The following is a 17,149-nucleotide window of genomic DNA, read 5'->3' as shown; positions in this document are numbered from 1 at the left end:
TAATTCCAAAACGTGCTTCCGAACAAAATTACCTAACATGCGTTTGTAAATCGGAACCCAAAAGGGATATTCAAATCGGAATTGAGGTATACAAGTCTCCACTCTTGCGAACGCCGGCGACTACCTGATCAGGACGTTTTCTCGAATTCGTTGATTTTGTGTGCAAAGTGTTCTGGTTTGTTAGTGTCAGGATGGAAGTTGCCGATGCGCCAATCCGAGTTCAGTCGATTGCCCAAGAGGATCGAAAAGTAGTGGTGCCGCCGGAGTACATACAACCACCGGAGAACCGACCTAGCAAACTTGGTAACGGGAACGCCACTGATCATAAGATCCCCATGATAGACCTTGGCGGTGACAAGGATGTGAACCTTCTGTGTGAGGAGATTGGGCGAGCCTGCAGAGAGTGGGGCGCCTTTCACGTGGCTAACCATGGTGTTCCTATCGCATTGCTGGATGAAATAAGGAAAGCTGGTACCTCCTTCTTTGAAGAGCTGCCCATGGCGGAAAAGCTTCGTTACTCGTGTGATCCTAATTCTCCTGCTTCTGAAGGCTACGGAAGTCGCATGCTAGTTGCATCTGACGATGCCGTCTTAGATTGGAGAGATTTCTTTGATCATCACACTTTCCCTCTTTCTCGGCGTCATCTTTCTCGATGGCCCCATTCCCCTCCTAATTACAGGTTTAGCATCTAATCCCTATTTTCATTGTTTAACACCATTCCAATTCCATTGAAATCCTTTAAGTTCAATGAACCAAACAGCCCCTAGTTAGTTCAATCATTTAATAAATTGATCTTGGGGTTTACATCTGTTTACATGAATGTAAGGAACCCTAATTAGGCTTAGGGAACAATAAAGTGGATGGAAGACCAAGTACCTTTTGGTAGCGTTTGGTATGCAAACATGATTGGACAGGACAAGACAATAGGGTAGGTGCAGTCTGGATATGACATGACAAGATTGGTTGAACAAGTTATCTGTTTAGTGTTTGGTACGACTAGGACCGGACAAGACAAAAGTAGACAAGTTGCCCCTAATAAGCTACATAAATTGACTAAAATACACCAACTTCCCAATTACTGATAATAAACCCTTATCACACAATCGCTACTTCATCGAACATATAAAACCAAAATAATGTATTCTGACATAATTCTGTTTCATATTTTGATCTTTCACCCTGTTTCAATATGTTCTACTCTTTTGGTCGCTCAAGAAAGTAGAGTTTGTTACATTTCTAATGCTGAAGTATTACCAGGGAAGTTATTGCAGAGTACAGTGATCAAATGAAGGTCCTTGCTGAGAAGCTCTTGGGCTTAATCTCAACTAGCTTAGGCTTATCATCTTCCTTCATCGAAGAGGCCATGGGGGAATTGTACCAAAACATCACTATCAGTTATTACCCGTCATGCCCTCAGCCTGAACTTACCCTTGGCTTGCAATCTCACTCCGATATGGGTTTCATCACCCTTCTCATCCAAGACAAGGTTGCAGGTCTTCAAGTATCCAAGGATGGTGAATGGGTTACTGTTGATCCTGTATCTCATGCCATCTTAGTGATTTTGGGTGATCAAACAGAGGTAATACTTGTTTATATATATATCTAGTAGTACCCACTACAACAAAATCGGGTTTATTTGGGCAAAGTCACTCACCCCCTTTGCCAACTGAATTGCAAGCTAGAGGCAGAAAATGTCCGAGCGTCCTAATAGACTACTTTATATGACTTATAGGACCAAACACTTGCTTGTCCTATCTAAGGGTGTAGTAATAAGTTTATTTTGGGTGTCCTAAAAAGCTTCTTAGGACACTTTTGACAATGTCCTATTAGCCTTTTTATAGGACACTATTTGAAGAAAAATGTCTTATAAAACAGGTTTTCCTATAAAAAAGATGTGTAAAAGTGTCTTATAAAAGGGCTAATAGTACACTTTGTTTCAAAAGTAACCTAAAAAGTTTGTGAAGACGCTCTATAAACTTATTACAACACTTTTAGATAGGACAACACACACAAAGGTTTGGTCCTATAAAGTCATCTATGAGGACACTTAAAACACCTTTGGGTCCTACAAAACTCGATTTTGTTGTAGTGCATGATGCTAATTTCTTTGCACACTTATATCTTATTGTTTGGCCAAGTGATGCGTTTCTTGTTGTTTGGATTTATCTTTTATCAAATGTGTGCAACTTAAAGTAAAGTTGACAACAAGATAGCATAAGCTCAATAAGCAATCTGGTCAACTTGCATTGACCACATCGGTCTGCCAATATCCGGATCAATGAACACGTTTCGTGAGTGAAATTGCGGGCCAAATTTCGTTTGAACTTTGAACAAGCTACAAAGTAGCTAAAGTAGAACACTTGACACAGTAAAATTGGCATAACTAAGGGCCTGTTTGTTAGCAGTTAAAAGAGCTTAAGGGACTCGCAACGTATTGGGTCAGCTATACAAGACTGTTTGGTAATGGCTTGATGATATAGAAAGTGGCTTATTCAGTAAGCTTCTAGGGGGGGAGTTTTATGCAGAAAGCCAAGTTTTTTTCACACCTGGGCCTCCCAATTAAAAAACACGCTCCTTCCATCTATGAAAAAACTCTCTCAAACAAAAACCTTCCAAATACAGACGGATTAATCCACATAGACAACTTTTATCCGTACAGGACTTAATGGAAAATCAACCAAACAACCTCTAAGAATTTATCTTTTAGTAACAATACATGATTTTGTTTTTATTAACATATTTGAATTTCCGTTAACGCCCTTGTCCTCCGGTCATGATGCTTTTTCTTCAAGTGTTAGGGTGTTCGTGTTCAGGTCTAATGCAAGGTAGACGTAAATTGATAGAAATAAGAAAGAACAAATGATATAGAAATAATGAACATAAATAGAGTTCATGTTCGACTTCCATAGATAAGATTCTCATCGTCTATAATGATAGATGAAAGATTTTCTAGATTCTTATTTATCTAAGGTTACACTTATCACTTATACTTTTGCACAAGTCAGGTCTTCATGGAAACAACCGCTCTAACTTTTGGGGCAGAGGACATGTCTGCATACATCTCAACCCCACCCTACTTTTGAGTGGGTTGTATTGGGTTCATCGGTTTAGTTTTGTTCGGTTCTATCAGTGCGTAACTTGGGTCCTGAATGCAGATCATAACAAATGGAATTTACAAGAGTTCTCAGCATCGGGCCATAACAAATGCCAATAGAGCAAGGCTTTCGGTTGCTACATTCCATGACCCTGCCAAGACAATGTCGGTATCACCGGCGTTCAAGCCTCCTCGATATCGTCAAGTTATATATGGTGACTATGTTTCCTCGTGGTACACGAAAGGCCCAAATGGAAAAAGGAATATCGACGCTCTCCTCATTTAATTTGCCTCTGGAAATGGTTATAACAACTGTTTTTTCATGTTAAAATATAGGGCTTCGGCTTTTTTGTGCATCTCATTTGTAGATAAGTCGACTTTGAACTTTTCCTTCTTGGTTCCTGTCATTCCATGTCGAAATGATTTTATGGAACACGATATAAAGTTTCATACGATATTGTTGAATGTCTCAAAGGGTGTGGATTACGTTGTTTGTTTACCCTTTTAATAGTTTCATTAAAAGACATTCTCTGAATTGTTAAAAGGTGAATCTTGTTTGGCAAAAAAAAATCTGGCTCTTAATGGTTCTAAAACCCTCTGAATGATTTTGTATCATGGATCTCCTTTAACCATTCAGCACCCTAATTTCGTTGTATATAATTGTCAAACAATTATATTTCATTTTGCATTATATCACGAGAGTTTCTTAATTATTCTGACCACTTAATGTTCTGTACCAAACCATTCAGCAACTGTCAAACAACCCCTTATGTATTCAACGGTGTGTGGTCGATAAATAGGTTATTCAAGACGATAGATAAAGATAAGATAGTCGATTGTTCTTTCATAAGAGTGGTCTTTGTTGATAAAGAAATAAAGAGAACATTCATATTGAGCGGGGCAACATTCGACTAAAGTGCGGATGTGGGACTCGTGGAATCACAAAAAGAACCCGAGACCTCCAAGGATTCAAGACATTTTGTATAATCATACAAAATGGAATTTATGATTATACAAAACTGTAGTGCCTCCTGATACTTAAACATTGGCCTATGATTTTATCTGTTCCTTCTTACCCTAAAAAAGTTACGTCTTTGAATAGGTAACCATTTTTCAGCCAAGATCAGATATGTTATGTTAAGAATAAGGAATTCTCAGTTTTGGTACATAGACCAGATAAAAACTGTATCCCCCACCCCGGGGGGGTGGGGGGAGGGGGGGGTACTTGAACATTGGGTTGAGGAATCTTATAACCCCTTCTTACTTTGAAAAAGTAGGGTCAACTTATGTCCTTGAATTGATAACCATCTTTCTTCCACCCTAACGCTAAATCTGCTATGTTGCCTTGAGTAACGTAATGTACKTGAAAGAAGGTGTGGACCACTTTGCCAATAGGCACCGAACCTAAACTACTAAGAATAACCGAGCATAAAAAGTGGTACATTTCTTAGAACTGTTTTATATCATAAATTTTTATAATTTTTTGAGAGATGCATATTAAAGTATCATTTCATAGACTAACTTTTATAAATAGAAAAGAATTAATGATGGATTGATTAGAAACGTTATGCGTACACGATTTTACCAATTGTGAACACCTAATAACAATATTGAAATTTTACTGAGGATTTTTAATATTGTTTTTTCAGGTCTATAGATTAGTCAAGGTATGTATAAGTTGGTCTAGACATCCATAGCCAACAAGAAAAAATTATATAAAATATAACTGTTAAATTATCATAAAAAAACATATATTATTCCTTTCATTTTACAATATATTTTTTTAATGTCATAAATTAAATAGTTTAGACTTTTGAGTTTGGAGGTTTACTGATTGTGTATGGATTGAGAAGGTTTTTACTTCGGAAGTTTTTTTTTCATAGATGAAAGTAGCATGCTTTTTAATAGGGAATAGTAGGTTTGGAAAAAAAAAACTTGCTTTTTGTATAAAGCTCTGTCCTAAAAGTTTATTGAATAAGTCATTTTCTATATAATTAAGCCAATACCAAACAATCAAATATAGCTGATCGAATAAAATGTGAGTCTCATTAAACTCATTAAGCTACTAATAAACAAGTCATTAATGTTTTGCCAAAAATCTATTTTATTGATCGAAAATCTTACCCGATAAGTATTTTGTTACACCTGATTATAAACAAGTTAGGAGCTGTTTACCCAGGTAAACATTTACCAAATTAGATTACTTTACCAGATGTATGACAAAGATAAATAACAAGTAAGAGCAAAAGGAAGGACCGAGAGTCTTACCACAAATAATACTTATCAAGTAAATTGTTGTATAAGATACCGTTTTGCTAGATTAAATCTTATCTGATAATTAATTGAATGTTATCCCTAAACACTTACCCAAATAAACGTTAACAATCGACGAATATGGAGATAATTAGATAACGGGGAAAAAAAGCCAAAATAAAGGAGAGTTTTTCGTAAAACAAACATAAGAAAATTTCCAAGTATAACAAGGGGAAAGAAGAGAGAGAGAGAGAGATTGAAACTTCGATTTGCTCGAACCCTGATTAGCTGAAATCGGTATAATCTCGATCGTGAAAAGGTATGCGATTATCATCCTGAAATTGTCAATTTGCTTCTAGATATGTCTATTTCTGTATCTCCTCTCACACTTGTTGGGGATCTCGATTTCTCCTTGATGATGTTGTTGTTGCTTTCTTTGATTCGATCTTTATATCTGTTTGTATATGTTGATTAATCGAATTAATCTTTGCAATAGAGGAAAGTGTAATTTTATGATTTATGAATCGTCTTTTTCTGTTGTGTTTGTGCTGCAGAAACTAAGTTGTTTTCTCGTTGATTCCGATTCCTGGTAACATCCGGTACGGCTTACAGTTCAGTTTTTGTTTTCCGATGCTGTTTTTAGTCTTGTGATGCTTTAGCTGTTTTATATATCTCATTGATCTGATTAGTGTTTATTGCTCACGCATAATGAAATTTCTTTTTCTTTTGAAGTTTTTGTCAAGAACAATTGGGTATTCAAACACAACATGCACGCGAACACATATGCATAGCATCTTATTTGGAGTTGTCTTAACTCTTATCAATGTTGACTGTCCTATCAGTTGTGGAATTTTATTGAAGATTTTTGTTTTGCAGCTGCAAAGAATGGCCTCCTCAGCTGTTGCAAAATCGTGTAGTGATAATAGTACTAGTTCCAGTCAGGTATCACCTGCTATGTTGGTACAGGAAAAGGGAAGTAGGAATAAGAGGAAATTCAGAGCTGATCCGCCTCCTCTAACTGATCCAAACAAAACAATTTCTCCGTCTCAGAATGATTATCTGCGTTATGAATTTTCTGCTGAAAATTTTGTGAGTCAAGAGCACTCTAACGGGTGTGACATGTGCAGTTTCAGTCATGAGAATACAGATCCTGTTGAACTTGACCTACGGCTCTCTTGCTCGGTAGGAGTAGGATCAGCTGAGGTTGGGAGTAATCATAATAGAGTGGAGATAGAAGCAAGTGATGAATATCATGATGCTGATTGGAGTGACCTTACTGAATCTCAGCTAGAAGAACTTGTTCTAGCAAACTTGGATACAATTTTCAAGAGTGCCATCAAGAAAATAGTTTCTTTTGGGTACACCAAAGAAGTTGCTACTAAGGCTGTCTTAAGGTCTGGCCTTTGTTATGGTTGTAAAGATGCTGTGTCAAACATCGTCAACAACACTTTGGTTTTTCTTAGAAATGGCCAAGAGGTTGATTCATCGAGGGAGCATCATTTTGAAGATCTGCAGCAGATGGAGAAGTACATATTGGCCGAACTGGTCTGCGTCGTTCGTGAAGTCAGGCCTTTCTTCAGCACTGGGGATGCAATGTGGTGCTTGTTGGTATCTGACATGAACATCTCTCATGCTTGCACCATGGATAGCGAGACATTGTGTAGTTTAGTTGGTGATGGGGCTTCAAACGGTTGTATCTCTGATTCTGTTGAAACACAACTAAAGAAGGAAGCTAATAGTACAGGAAATCCTCAGAGTCCCTGTAAACCTACTCATTCTTCCCTTTGTGCCCATAGTTCACCTTTAGAAGCACCTGTGATGGCCTCTATAGCTTGTGGACATAATTCTATGTCTGGGGCACCGACTAAGGCAGAAGTTCCTCAATCAAAACCAAAGGCTCCCTTTGTTTTAAATAGATTTGCATCAGAGAAAGAGAACCGTGACTCTACATATCGGATGATGAGTAAATCCTTCAGTCCCTCATCCCAAAACCAGGAAGAAAAGGTTGTAGGTGGTAGAAAGATAACTGGCATTAATAAGAGAGAATCTATACTGAGACAGAAGTCGGTTCATTTGGAGAAAAGCTATCGTACATATGGTTCTAAAGGGGCTTCCAGAGCAGGAAAACTCTCTAACTTTGGTGGTTTACTTTTGGATAAGAAACTAAAGTCTGTTTCAGAATCTACCGGCATCAATCTTAAAAATCTCTCTCTGAAAATGAGCAAGGGGGTGGGGATCGGTTTGCCTCAGGACAATATAACCGATAATGGCTCCACACAAATTGGACTCCCCTCTTCTTCAGTATTTAATACAGAAACTGCTGATAATAGCATTTCTACATTACCACAAACCAGCATCCCACTTATGTTGCCTTCAGTAGATAGCCCTCCTGCGTTATTAGCAGCCGAAACTGAATTATCTCTTTCACACCCACCAAAAGGCAATGATGCTCCAATGCCTGATTATTCTAATCCTAGTTTTTCTGCCATACCATATGATAAGTCATTCCGGCAGTGGATCTCACATGCTAAAAAGGATGAAACAATTTTGAAGCTGGTTCCAAGGGTGCATGAGCTGCAGAACCAGTTGCAGGAGTGGACAGAATGGGCTAATCAGAAGGTTATGCAAGCTGCTCGTAGACTGGGTAAAGACAAGGCTGAGCTGAAGACACTTAGGCTAGAGAAAGAAGAAGTAGAGAGGCTCAAAAAGGAGAAGCAAACATTGGAGGAGAACACCATGAAGAAGCTTTCAGAAATGGAGAATGCTTTGTGCAAGGCCAGCGGGCAAGTAGAAAGAGCTAATTCTGCTGTGCGTAGGCTGAAGATGGAGAATTCTAATCTGAGGCATGAGATGGAGGCTGCAAATTTAAGGGCTGCTGAGTCAGCTGCCAGCTGTGAAGAGGTATCAAAGAGAGAGAAAAAGACACTGATGCAGTTTCAGTCCTGGGAGAAGCTAAAAACCTTGTTTCAGGAGGAGCTTGTAACCGAGAGACGCAAGTTGACACAGCTACAACAAGATCTTGAACTAGCTAAAGAACAGCAAGATCTACTTGAGGTACGTTCATGCTAAGCAGGAAATAGCTAGTATATCTGACGTCATTTTCCATCTTCTTTTAACTAATGATAAGAATATTATAAGATGCATCCTGAAGAACTAATTACTAACATCTGATCTCTGACTAAATTTAAGAATACAGTGGGTTCTCTATGTTAACCAGTCTGTGATTGTATTGGTATTAGAGGGCAACATCTTTTACTATAGTCCTTCCACAACTTTGTTAGCTTGAAAAGTCATTTTTTGACCTACCTGTACATTGAGTGTTTCTAGAAGATCCCTAACGTATGTAGAGCTATGTTTAAAACTTAGAGGAAGTTGGAATATTGTTCCTTGTCAGGATCTGAGGTCCCGTTTGGTTTGTTGGATCGGATTTGGAATTGAATTCCATTCCAATCCCGTGTTCGGTTTGAAGGATTTCCTAAATTCGAAATCCCGGGATTTCAATCATATGATTTTGACATCCCACGGGTATGGTTGGTATTTCACGGGATTTCGTAGGATTTCTATGTAAAAACATTTGTTTTGTAATAATCAAAAAATAAAAAGGTAATTTAATTATTTATAATTTGTTTTTATAAACTATTTATTTCAATTTCACTCCAAATCCTACACACCAAAGATTAAAATCCTTCCAAATCCAAATCCCTCCAATTTTAAATCCTTCCACAAAATCCAAATCCCTCAAAACCATTCCATCAAACCAAACGCCCCTTGAGTGTTTAGAACTAGTGATTCTGCCAGGATTCTTGGAGTTTGGTTTCCCAACTGTAAACTAAAAGGTATGTCCTAAAGTAACAAAAATTCTAATATTGAAGAAAAACAAATGGTTTAAGGATAGGCTACTTGAAGAACTTGAAGAAGTTTGACGTACAATTACCCACACTGCTTGCTACACCCCTCGAGCCTGCTACGAGCCAAAGCTCAAAAGTATTGCACTCACTATGTTATGTAAAAAATTCAATGGCTGGTTGTGATAATGAATATTATTTGTTAGAAACTAGTTTTATGCAACGGTAATGATAAGTTTTAGAATTCAGAATGTATGACTAATTTAGTGTCTGCACATGACAAGCATCCCATTGATCAAGGAATTCGAATCCTACAAGTATGTGGAGAATGTAAATGCTTACTACCCTTAGCCTGAAATTACATAATTAGCCTGGTGAAAGAAACGAATAGTTTAGACTTCAGAGTGTCAAACAGAGCTGGAGTTTTGGTACTACTGCAGTAATATCTTGATGCTAGGCAAAATGACAATTTTTCCAAGTGTTCAGCTAAATTACCTTCTAACAGAATCAATGCTAGAATTTTCTTCAATGAACAAGGTCACAGTAGCACCAATTTGCACTGAGCACAATTATTATATTGTGCAAATATCGAAATAAACTATAACCGGCATCACCAACAATTCAAATTCACCATTCATGCAGACAAATGAGCAAGACCATAAGTCAAACCAAAAGAAAGGCACTTAAGCATTCATGGATGTTATGGGCTCAAAAAATTTAGTTGTCCAAATTTGACCACTATATGTTTATATTCTATAAATTTACTCTGATGTCTCACTGAAATCTGTCAAAATATGGTTTCATGTGACCCCTTGGGATCCTTAGCAGGTAAGACCATGGTTGAAGCTCTTCTTGTCTGGTTCATTTGTGTGTTTATATATTGACCCTTCTATCATCTAAAACAGAGGTCTAACATCTCATATAGATGCTCCCTTGCTATCAAGTATCCAAAGTGATATTTGCCAACCTCCCTGTTAGGATAGGCCTTGAATTTTCTTTGTTTATGTATATAGATTGAAAACTGGCAGTTGAGGTTTAAGGGACATGGGCATGTTGCAAATTCAGTTCTTATTTCCTGGAAAACATGACGTGCAGTATGAACATGTTTCTTCAGCATAAATGATTGTTAGGTTTCAGTCTAGAATCATGGTGTAGGAAGTCAGTTTGAAATGATTTATTCTAGAATTTGAGCAAAAAAGGCTGATTACTGGCAACCCCGACCTGCCCCTCATGGAACCTCGCCTCCTAAGAACCACTTGTGAGGAGGCATTTCGGAGCCGACTCAGCTAGCGCAGGGGTTCAAGCCTGTCTCCCTCAGGATTCGAACTTGAACCTGTTGTGTATTTCAGCAAATTCACCGGGGCCCTTTGCCAATGGAGCAACACGCCCAAGAGCTATTCTAGAATGGTGCCAATAATCAACATTGTGAAAGTGAAGTTATGTGAGAAGCTGTGTAACAGACACATGATTATAGAGAAATTAAAGAAAGATGATTCATTTATAGGAGCTCACTTCATCTCTGTCAAATAATAATATGCACAATTTATATAGTGTTAATAGATATCATGAAACTTAAATTAATGAAATAATACAAGTTCTTTACAAACTCTCCCGTATTTAGTTGTTATCCCTTTTGCCAGTCTTTTATCCACCTGCAAGTAAAACGCAACCATTTCGCATATAAGATCTACCTTACTGCTTGAGGTAAATCGTTGCCAATTTCTTGCTTTAGGACTTGCATGTGTGTACTTAATTTTTTTTTTCTCTTTTTTTAATTATATACTCAAACAAAAAGATTTATCGAGCGACATACTTATAAGTTATACCTTAATAATCATATGGGGAAGGTTCAAATGGGAATCATAAATATTTTGAGATCCCGGGAACCAACTATTTCATGTATATTCATGATGAGTAACCCCGTATTCATGCATTTTCATTATGAATATCATGTATTTTTATTATGAGCGACTTTCATCATGAATATCTATCGCGCCATTCATCATGAATAATTGGTCCTAGGTTCTCAAAATATTTACGGAGCTCGTTTGAACCAGCCTGATAATCATATAAGCTACAGTAGTAAACTTTTTTTTTTTCTCCTAGCTACCATTGATTTGAATGTTTCATCCCCAAAAATTAATTTAATTGCAGGCCCGATGGAAGCAGGAAGAAAAGGCAAAAGCAGAATTGGTTAGCCAGGCCAATTCGTATAGGATAGGACGGCTAGAAGGTGAAGCTTCGGCTAAATTGAGGGAGGATTTAACGAGATTAAAAGCAGATAAGAATCTGCAAAGATACAAAGAAGATATCGAAAAACTGGAGAAGGAAATCTCTTTGTTGAGACTAAAAGCCGATGCTTTGAAAATAGCCGCTTTAAGAGATGGAAGTTACGCTAGTAAATTAGCCGACACCAAAACCTCACCTTCCCAACAGGAATCTCATACACTTTATAGTATCTCCAAGACGGTCAACGGCTCCCGTGGTGGAGGTGTGAAACGCGAACGAGAGTGTGTTATGTGTTTGTCGGAGGAAACATGTGTCGTTTTCCTGCCGTGTGCCCATCAAGTCGTGTGTACAACATGCAACGAGCTTCATGAAAAGCAAGGAATGAAAGACTGCCCTTCTTGTAGAGGACCCATCCAGCGCCGTATTTGTGTACGCTATGCTCGTTCTTGACGTATTTCGGTCGAGTTTTTCGTTCGCAAAATAATCGCTTTTTTTTGCTTGATTTTGTTTTGCGTGTAATTGGCCTATTTACAAACGTTTGGACATTTGAGCTTGCTGGCTATTATGATTGCTTAAAACAAGTGAGTCTATTTTTGGGTTTTATGTAATAAAGACATCTTTTCTAGCCATGGGCTAGGGTTTTCTCGGGTTTGTATTGATTTCGATTAGTGATGGCCAAAAACCAGTCCCGGGCCTGATGAATTCTTTAACCGGTCATAACCGGTCCCGGTCCCGAAAAACGACGAAAAGTGTAACCGTGCTGTAACCGGCGGTCCTTCAACAGGTCCCGGTTCTGGTCCTCCGGCGGTCCCGGGTCGGTCCAGGCCGGTTTGGCCATCACTAATTTCGATTGACTATGCGTCACGTTGGAGAGATGGGTAATTAGGACGGGTTAACAGTTAAAGGGACCGGACTGGTTACCTTAACCGGGACTAAATTATAACTGGTTCGGTAACTGATTGGTTCACTGATTTGTCCGTTTCTAGTTACGTGTACATTTTTTATTGGAGAAAAATGTACTTCTATTTAATTCTTATTTTAGGAGGGAGATTACTTTCATTTGATTTTTGTTTTAAAAACATTAAAAAGAAGAGCCTATAATTTTTATTTAGTCATCACGTTTTATTGATTAATTAAACATTTATTATTGGCTCTTTATCAGGTAAGAGACATGGTTTTTATCAACAACATTACCATCCTAGCAAGTGTGATTTTTGTTCGGTTACCATTTATCGAATAAGATGTTATTTTGATAACTGATAATCTTATCGATTGACTGTTAAGATAAGTAAGATTTTTACCCGATATATATATATATATATATATATATACCGAATTTGTATTTTGTATTAATAAACAACCAGTCAGACATTGTCTCAGATCCTATTTATATTTAACTAGTGTCTGGTAATGCGTGTTGCGGTGATATTTTAGTTTAGAAAAAAAAATACAAATTTTGTTTACATTGATTGTGCAAGTTCATCTGTAATTTTAACAATGATGAATTTGAGTGTATGGATAATTGTTATCCTTAATTTGGTTTTTAAAGATTGATTTTGATCAATATGATTATGAATATATATTAGATATATGCATATTCCGGTGGAGACATTATATTTGATTTGTTCATCAAAGATTTATGGCAAACTTTGTACCCCTCATACTATGTCCAATCAATGAACATATATTGCACACATTCATATATATTGAAAACTTACATGTAATATTTAATCTACAAAGTTTTTTTGTTGTTGTAAATCTATGAACATATATACATAATAACATATATCATAGTGAGGTACTTTAAAAAAAGAAATCAATTTTTGATATGTTTGAAAAAGTGACCACATGAATGATAATAAATAAAGAAAGGAAATAAAACTGGAGATTTTATTACCCATTTTGTGAGTAATAATGACATATTAGAGTATTTGTATAAATACCCAATTATTCTTTTAGCATTTTTGAATAATTCATGCGAAAAATGCATAGAAATGAGAATTAATGTGTATTGATTGTAATCAAAAAAATCTTTAATTTACGATTCAAGATAATAACAATAAAAAATATATAAATTTTTTTAATCAATTAATGAAGTACATTGATTTTCTAACAAAGAAATGTATGAAAGAAAATATAAATATGAAAGATAAAAATTTTAATTTTGATAATATATACATGATATATCGATTTAAATTAGAAAGAAAAATGAAAAGGTTTTACAATTAATGTGATGCATTAACATGGTAAAAACTAAATTATTTGAAGTTCAGACACGTAACACGGTACTCTTTCTATCACTATCTTAATACAGAGATGGTTTCTAATGATTTAAAAATACATTAAATATAAGAGAAAATTAAAATATGAAATATAGTCTTTCATTAAACTTGGATTTCAACTTTGCTTTATATATTATTATTAATAAAATAAAATAACATAAAATGTTTTATTGAATTAATGTTAGAAATAATGAAAAGTTTAGAAATATGTCTATTTTATGCAATAAAAAATAAATGCTCAGAAATTAACCGTGTTGAGTTTAGATTAAAAATAAATCAAAATGAGGGGAAAAAATATAAATATGATCGAGTCTTCTCATTAATTTTCTTTATCATGTATATTTAAATGTATTTAATTGTCATAAAAATTTCAATTATATATAATGATTCATAATAATTAAAAAAGAACATAAAAGTTAGATCAATTAATGAGGTATATTAATTTGTAATAATTACAAAAAATACATGAAATATTTAATCAATATATAGATTTAAAAAACTAAAAATTGAATAAATAATAGTATTATATTCTTTTTCCCCTTTTTATAATATTATATTAATGTGTTAAATAAAAATGAATTGTACATAAAGCTAAAAGTTTTTAATTATATTGATTGTTAAGCTAATAAAATAAACCATAAATAAATAAACTCGTGTAAAATAAATAAAAATGAAGCGTAAATAAAAAGTCGTTTTTAATTGTATTGATTGTTTTTAAATAAAAAATAAGCGTAAATAAACATTAAGTGTTAAACTAACAGATTTCTTAATTAAGAAATGTATCGTTTTCTTATATTGTCTATTCATAGTACAACAACAATAGTTTTCTTACACCGTCTATCGACCAACAGGGATGAAATTATCGTAAAGTGAGGTTCTGTTGACTCCCATAAAACTTGGAGTTCATGAAGGACCGACATTGAGCTTTGACTCCTGTTCTCTATGGCATAAACCCCTGCTCGACTTTCTAAAATACAATACAAATGTGACAATTTTTGAAAGCAACCTCTTTATTGGGCTATTCGTTTTTTTAGTAATCAGGATGCTAATGGACTTTCATGGTTGCTCAAACTCCTACTCATACTGAAATTCTGCTTGTAAGGGAATGTGAGGTCCTTCGCCTTTTGGAAGCTAAGCTATGACGAGCGCGACCACCCTCAGGGTTCAAAGAAGGATTTTGGAATCGAATGTCAGAACTTGTGATTACAACTGTTAATTCCCCAGAGACAATGAAACAAGATCTAGGGATATGGTTTATGAGTATCATAGGTTACTCCTTCAATATGAATACGTCTCTATTCATTTTACTGGGTAACAAGCTACTGAGGTTGCTTATGCATTGGCACAAACATCTCGGTCCACATCTTGTCTCACTTCGTATTTTGATATGCCAAGTTTTCTAACTCGCCTTATAAACAATGTATATTTTTGGAAGCTTCTTAACGAAAGTCTCCCTTAAAAAACTACTGACCCTTAAAAGCGTTTTTTGAGATCATGTTTCTCAAATAAAAAGACGTTCATTTTTAGACACGATTAATTCTTTTAGAACATCTCCAACAAATTTTTCAAAATGGAGATTTTTGTTCCAACAAATTTTTGGAGGGTGAAATTCTCCAAACTTGGAGAACTCTTTTTCTCCATTTTAAAGAAGGTTTTAGAGAATATGTTAAAATTATAATCATCAAGATCTTCGTTTTAATGAACTTGTTGGTGATGCTATTAAGAAGTTATTCTTCAAAAAGAAATGTTTACGACTGCATGAATCAAATTATAAATCATAGACGCAGACGACCTTTAGTGCGACCTAAGTCGCAAGGCATGACATCCATACACCACTAAGTCCCCTCAAGTGTATTATCACACGTGATAAGGATAATCTCGCGTTCTCGTAAAATGAAGGTGTTCTTGTTTGAACCTCCACATGTTAAGACATTCACCTAGGCGGAGGTTCAAACGAGAACACCTCCATTTTACTAGAACATCCTTATCACATGTGATAATACACTTGAGAGGACTTAGTGGCGTATGGATGTCGTGCCTTACGACTTAGGTCGCACTAAAGGTTGTCTGCGTCTATGATTTAATATCACATGTAATTGTCTTGATGGATTATATTATCACGTTAATAACACATATACCAGATGTGATAGTACATGTGAAGGGGCTTAGTGGTATAAGGGGGACTTAGCCTACAACCTAGATCGCGTCAAAAGTCGTCGACATCTTTGATTTAGTATCACATGTATTGGAATAATAGTATCACATGTGATTGTTTATGATAAAACGATGTTCTCACGATCTCGTAAAATGATATATATATATATATATATATATATATATATATATATAGGGGCAGGTTCAAATGCAAACCGTCCAATTCTTACGAACCGTGTGAACCAAGTTTGACCAATAAGATAATTCCATTTATTTTTAATTAAATTTAATTGATAAGGTTATTTATGTCATTTTACAAAAAAATTTGATAATTAAAGAAGTTAGTAATATATTTTATTTAAGGCAAATTTATTAGGAGAAAGTRTGAAACATGGTAATGTTTTAAGCTTTTATTGTAATATATTATTAAAATCTTTAATTTTAAGAAATTGCAATGGAATGAGGATTCTGGTATCTTGTACRATTAAAAATATGAAGTTGTATGCAATAGATTCATGATAGTTCATGTATCGCAGTAACAGTGCTTGTGCAATTTTTTTTAATGGAGAAGGTGAAAAGATTTCGGTGGATAATACTTAATGAAATCGGTTCATGATAGTGAAACGTTTTCATTGTTGTAACAAACTCGAAATCTAATGAACTACTTTCATTGAGATCCATGAAAAAATGTATATGAAGTTGTTGCGTTTAGATGTTATAATAGTCATGATACTGTTGCATAAATCGTTTTGTTACTTTTGAAATCAACGTATCACGAAATGGGTGCATTATGGAGTAGATGGATTTAAAAGAGTTAATGAAATAGATTGAGGTGAAACAGTTAATGAAATAGATTCATGTGAAAAGTTAAGAAAGTATAGCTAGTTTAATGCACTACTTTCATCATGATACATGATGCATTGTATCAGAAGTTGAACCGCTCTTTTGTTAGAATGGTCATGAAACGAGTGCATATTGGATTTTGTTCTTTTTGAAATATACGTTTAATGAAACGGGTGTATAATGGGATAGATTGAAGTGAAATATATAACGAAATAGTTTCATGTGGAAAATGTAATGAAAAAAATTCAAAAAAAAATTTGAATTTAGGAATTGTTAATTATGTTTACCATTATACCCTTATTGATTAAATAAATTGAATTTTTATTTTTATTTTTTTTTAATTTCCATAAATAAAGCCTACAAATCTTGACCATTGATCAAGAAAATGGATGGTTAAGATTGGTTCACACGGTTTACACAAACGGAGAGGGTTCGCATTTGAACGCTCC

At 35.3% G+C, this 17,149-nt stretch overlaps 2 protein-coding genes across 2 annotated transcripts; both read left to right on the top strand.

Annotated features, from left to right (window-relative positions):
- Positions 1-35: 35 nt before the first annotated feature.
- On the top strand, positions 36-3,593 carry LOC112528731 (probable 2-oxoglutarate-dependent dioxygenase ANS). The gene is made up of 3 exons (XM_025139771.1): positions 36-679; positions 1,258-1,579; positions 3,156-3,593. The coding sequence occupies exons 1-3, from the start codon at positions 192-194 to the stop codon at positions 3,378-3,380; spliced, it is 1,035 nt and encodes a 344-aa protein (XP_024995539.1). The 5' UTR covers positions 36-191; the 3' UTR covers positions 3,381-3,593.
- Positions 3,594-5,593: 2,000 nt separating this feature from the next.
- Positions 5,594-12,048, top strand: LOC112528385 (putative E3 ubiquitin-protein ligase RF298). The gene is made up of 4 exons (XM_025139402.1): positions 5,594-5,666; positions 5,902-5,946; positions 6,224-8,401; positions 11,347-12,048. The coding sequence occupies exons 3-4, from the start codon at positions 6,233-6,235 to the stop codon at positions 11,869-11,871; spliced, it is 2,694 nt and encodes an 897-aa protein (XP_024995170.1). The 5' UTR covers positions 5,594-5,666; positions 5,902-5,946; positions 6,224-6,232; the 3' UTR covers positions 11,872-12,048.
- The last annotated feature ends 5,101 nt before the right edge of the window (positions 12,049-17,149 follow it).

The sequence above is a fragment of the Cynara cardunculus genome (assembly GCF_001531365.2).
Source record: "Cynara cardunculus var. scolymus isolate 2C chromosome LG 15, CcrdV1, whole genome shotgun sequence".
Classification (NCBI taxonomy): Eukaryota; Viridiplantae; Streptophyta; class Magnoliopsida; order Asterales; family Asteraceae; genus Cynara; species Cynara cardunculus.
The sequence above is the reverse complement of the archived record's forward strand: the minus strand, read 5'-3'. Positions and strand labels throughout refer to the sequence as shown.